A 2,395-nucleotide genomic window follows, 5' to 3' on the forward strand; every position below is an offset into this window, starting at 1 on the left:
CATGGGTGACACCCAGGAAAAGATGGCTGGGTCTATGAACCAGGAAGCCAGCCTCATGACACGAATCTGCTGACCATTTGGAGATTTTACCATCTCCAGAACTGTGAGAAATCAATTTCCTATGCTACCTAGTCTATGGCATTCTGTTTTGACACCCAGATTAGCTAAAGTACCATGTCAACTTGCACACATAGTTCTTGGAAACTGTGATGCCAAATCCTTGATGGCAAAAGGTGATTGATCTGCCGGAGACAGGAGCCTACATCATCCCTCTTTCCACAAGAAACCAGAGAGTCAAAACAGGCAAGAGTAGGTCAAGGTCTTTTTTTTTTGACACTGTTTCTTGCTCTGTCTCCCAGGCCGGAGTGCAGTGGCACGATCTCAGCTCCCTGCACGCTCTGCCTCCCGGATTCATGCCATTCTCCTGCCTCAGCCTCCCAAGTAGCTGGGACTACAGGCACCTGCCACCACGCCAGATAATTTTTTTGTATTTTTAGTAGAGATGGGTTTCACCGTGTTGGGGCCAGGATGGTCTCGACCGGGTGGACCTTTGTGATACACCCACCTCTGCCTCCCAAAGTGCTGGGATTACAGGTGTGAGCCACCGTGCCCGGCCGGTCAAGGTCTTCTAAAAGCCAAACCTGAAAGGTTTCCAGTAACTGTTGACTCGATGGTAATTCAATCACACAAACAAACACAACAAAAGACACAACTATCAGAGATTTTCAGGATCGCCTCAAAAACACCATCTAACATTAGGGAGTTCAAAAAGGCACAAAGTTTCATAAATCAAACTCTATTGAAATGTAGTTCCATCAACTTATAATTCTAATAGTATTAATAAATGCTAGGGCAGGTGGTGGCACGGAGATCCTGGGGACAAGGACTTCTGTCTTAAAAGCTTTGCTTGTTTTACTCCTTTGAGCCTCCTGGTCCCCTCACCCCTGCCGCCTTTTAAGAGCTCCATCCTGGGCAGCACTTCAGGGTCAAACAGCCTGGATGCCCAATTGCAGACAGACATCCGTGCCCGGAGGAGGAGGCCGCCTCTGAGTGCAGGAGGAGCTGCTGGAATTCTACCTCCCAGCCTCCTCTTCATGCTCTCCAGCACCTCCTGCACCCAGATAGACCCCACCAGCAGCACTAGAATAAACAGGCCCTGCAGCAGCAGGACTGCGGCTCTAATGAATGACACAAGCCTCTCTCCCAACCCAGGCTCTCTACCTCCATGGTTGCCACCGTGCCCAGGACTAGGGGCAGCATGGGAGCTGCTAGCTGGGGCTGTGCTGGTCACCCCCTCCCTGTCGCCTCTCTCTCTTGCCACGTGTTCAACTTCAGGGCTAAGGTCAGTGACTACAGTAGGTGCCGTGATTTCAGGCAGCTCCTCCTTGGGCTGGTCCTTGGCTGGAGCTCCCTCCACCTCCAGCACTGTCTCTGGAGGGGGCTCTTCCCATGCTGGCTCTGGCTCAACAGCTGGTGCTGGAAGTGCTCCTATTTCTGCATATGGAGTAAGAGCTTAAAAAGGATAAAGGGTCACCAGCGTCAGTCACTTTCCACTGGAATTTCCAAACACAGAAACAACCTCCCTGAATTTAAAGGAGTTCCAGCCCCCTAAAACACGACTTCCAAGAATCTTCCAGACTGCAGGCCACCACCTGTGCCTGTGCCTCCATGGGCTCCCCGAATCTCCTCCTGGAGGAGGGCAGTGTGCAGATGCATTCGATGGATCTCTGCAGGCCTGGCCTGCCAGGGCTGCCCCGGGCTGCCCTGTGGTACCTGGGTGCTCCTTTCTTACAAGGGCCACAGGCATGCCTGTGAGGGATGAGCCTTCTCCGGCATCTTCGGAAAAGGCTCTCACTCCCTCCATTCCTGAAGCAGCAGCCTCTCGAAGTGGGGAAGCAACACGAGAACATCTTGCTCTCTCGAGCGTCTCCCACCAAATGAGCTGGTTACTGGGCTGACTCTAGGATCTGGGCGCCTGGTTACCAGAGTTCTAAGTTCTGTTTCGATGTGTCATCAAGGAAGTGAGGTCGCTTCTTTAAGGTTCCTTCCCCTCAGCCCCTTCCTTCCATAAGACCTACTCAGGACTCCACTAGGCTGCTGACTGCTCACCCTCCCTCCAGGACAACTCCTTACCTAGACACCATTATGTCCACCCAGGGCCTGCTTGGACACCTGTCCCTGATGTTCACTGGGGGCCGGATGTCCTCCTCAGGCCTGATGTCCACCTAGGGCCTGATGTTGCCTTGGGCCTATGTCCCTCTTGGGGCTTTGTGTTCTCCTGGAGACTGTATCCAGCTGGGGCCTGATGGTCTACTGGGTCTTGTTGTTCACCTAAGGCCTTGTGTCCACCTGGGGACTGGTGATCACCTGGGCACTGGGTGTGCATCTTGGGTCT

The 2,395-nt window shown here is 53.0% G+C and overlaps 1 protein-coding gene across 1 annotated transcript; it reads right to left on the minus strand.

Annotated features, from left to right (window-relative positions):
* Positions 1 to 847: 847 nt before the first annotated feature.
* LOC116271001 (CMT1A duplicated region transcript 15 protein-like protein) lies at positions 848 to 1,807 on the minus strand. The gene is made up of 2 exons (XM_031657225.1): positions 1,774 to 1,807; positions 848 to 1,512 (listed from the first exon to the last, which is right to left on the minus strand). Exons 1-2 carry the CDS (start codon positions 1,805 to 1,807, stop codon positions 848 to 850), a joined length of 699 nt encoding a protein of 232 aa, XP_031513085.1.
* Between the last annotated feature and the right edge of the window lie 588 nt (positions 1,808 to 2,395).

Source organism: Papio anubis, chromosome 17, assembly GCF_008728515.1.
Source record: "Papio anubis isolate 15944 chromosome 17, Panubis1.0, whole genome shotgun sequence".
NCBI lineage: Eukaryota > Metazoa > Chordata > Mammalia > Primates > Cercopithecidae > Papio > Papio anubis.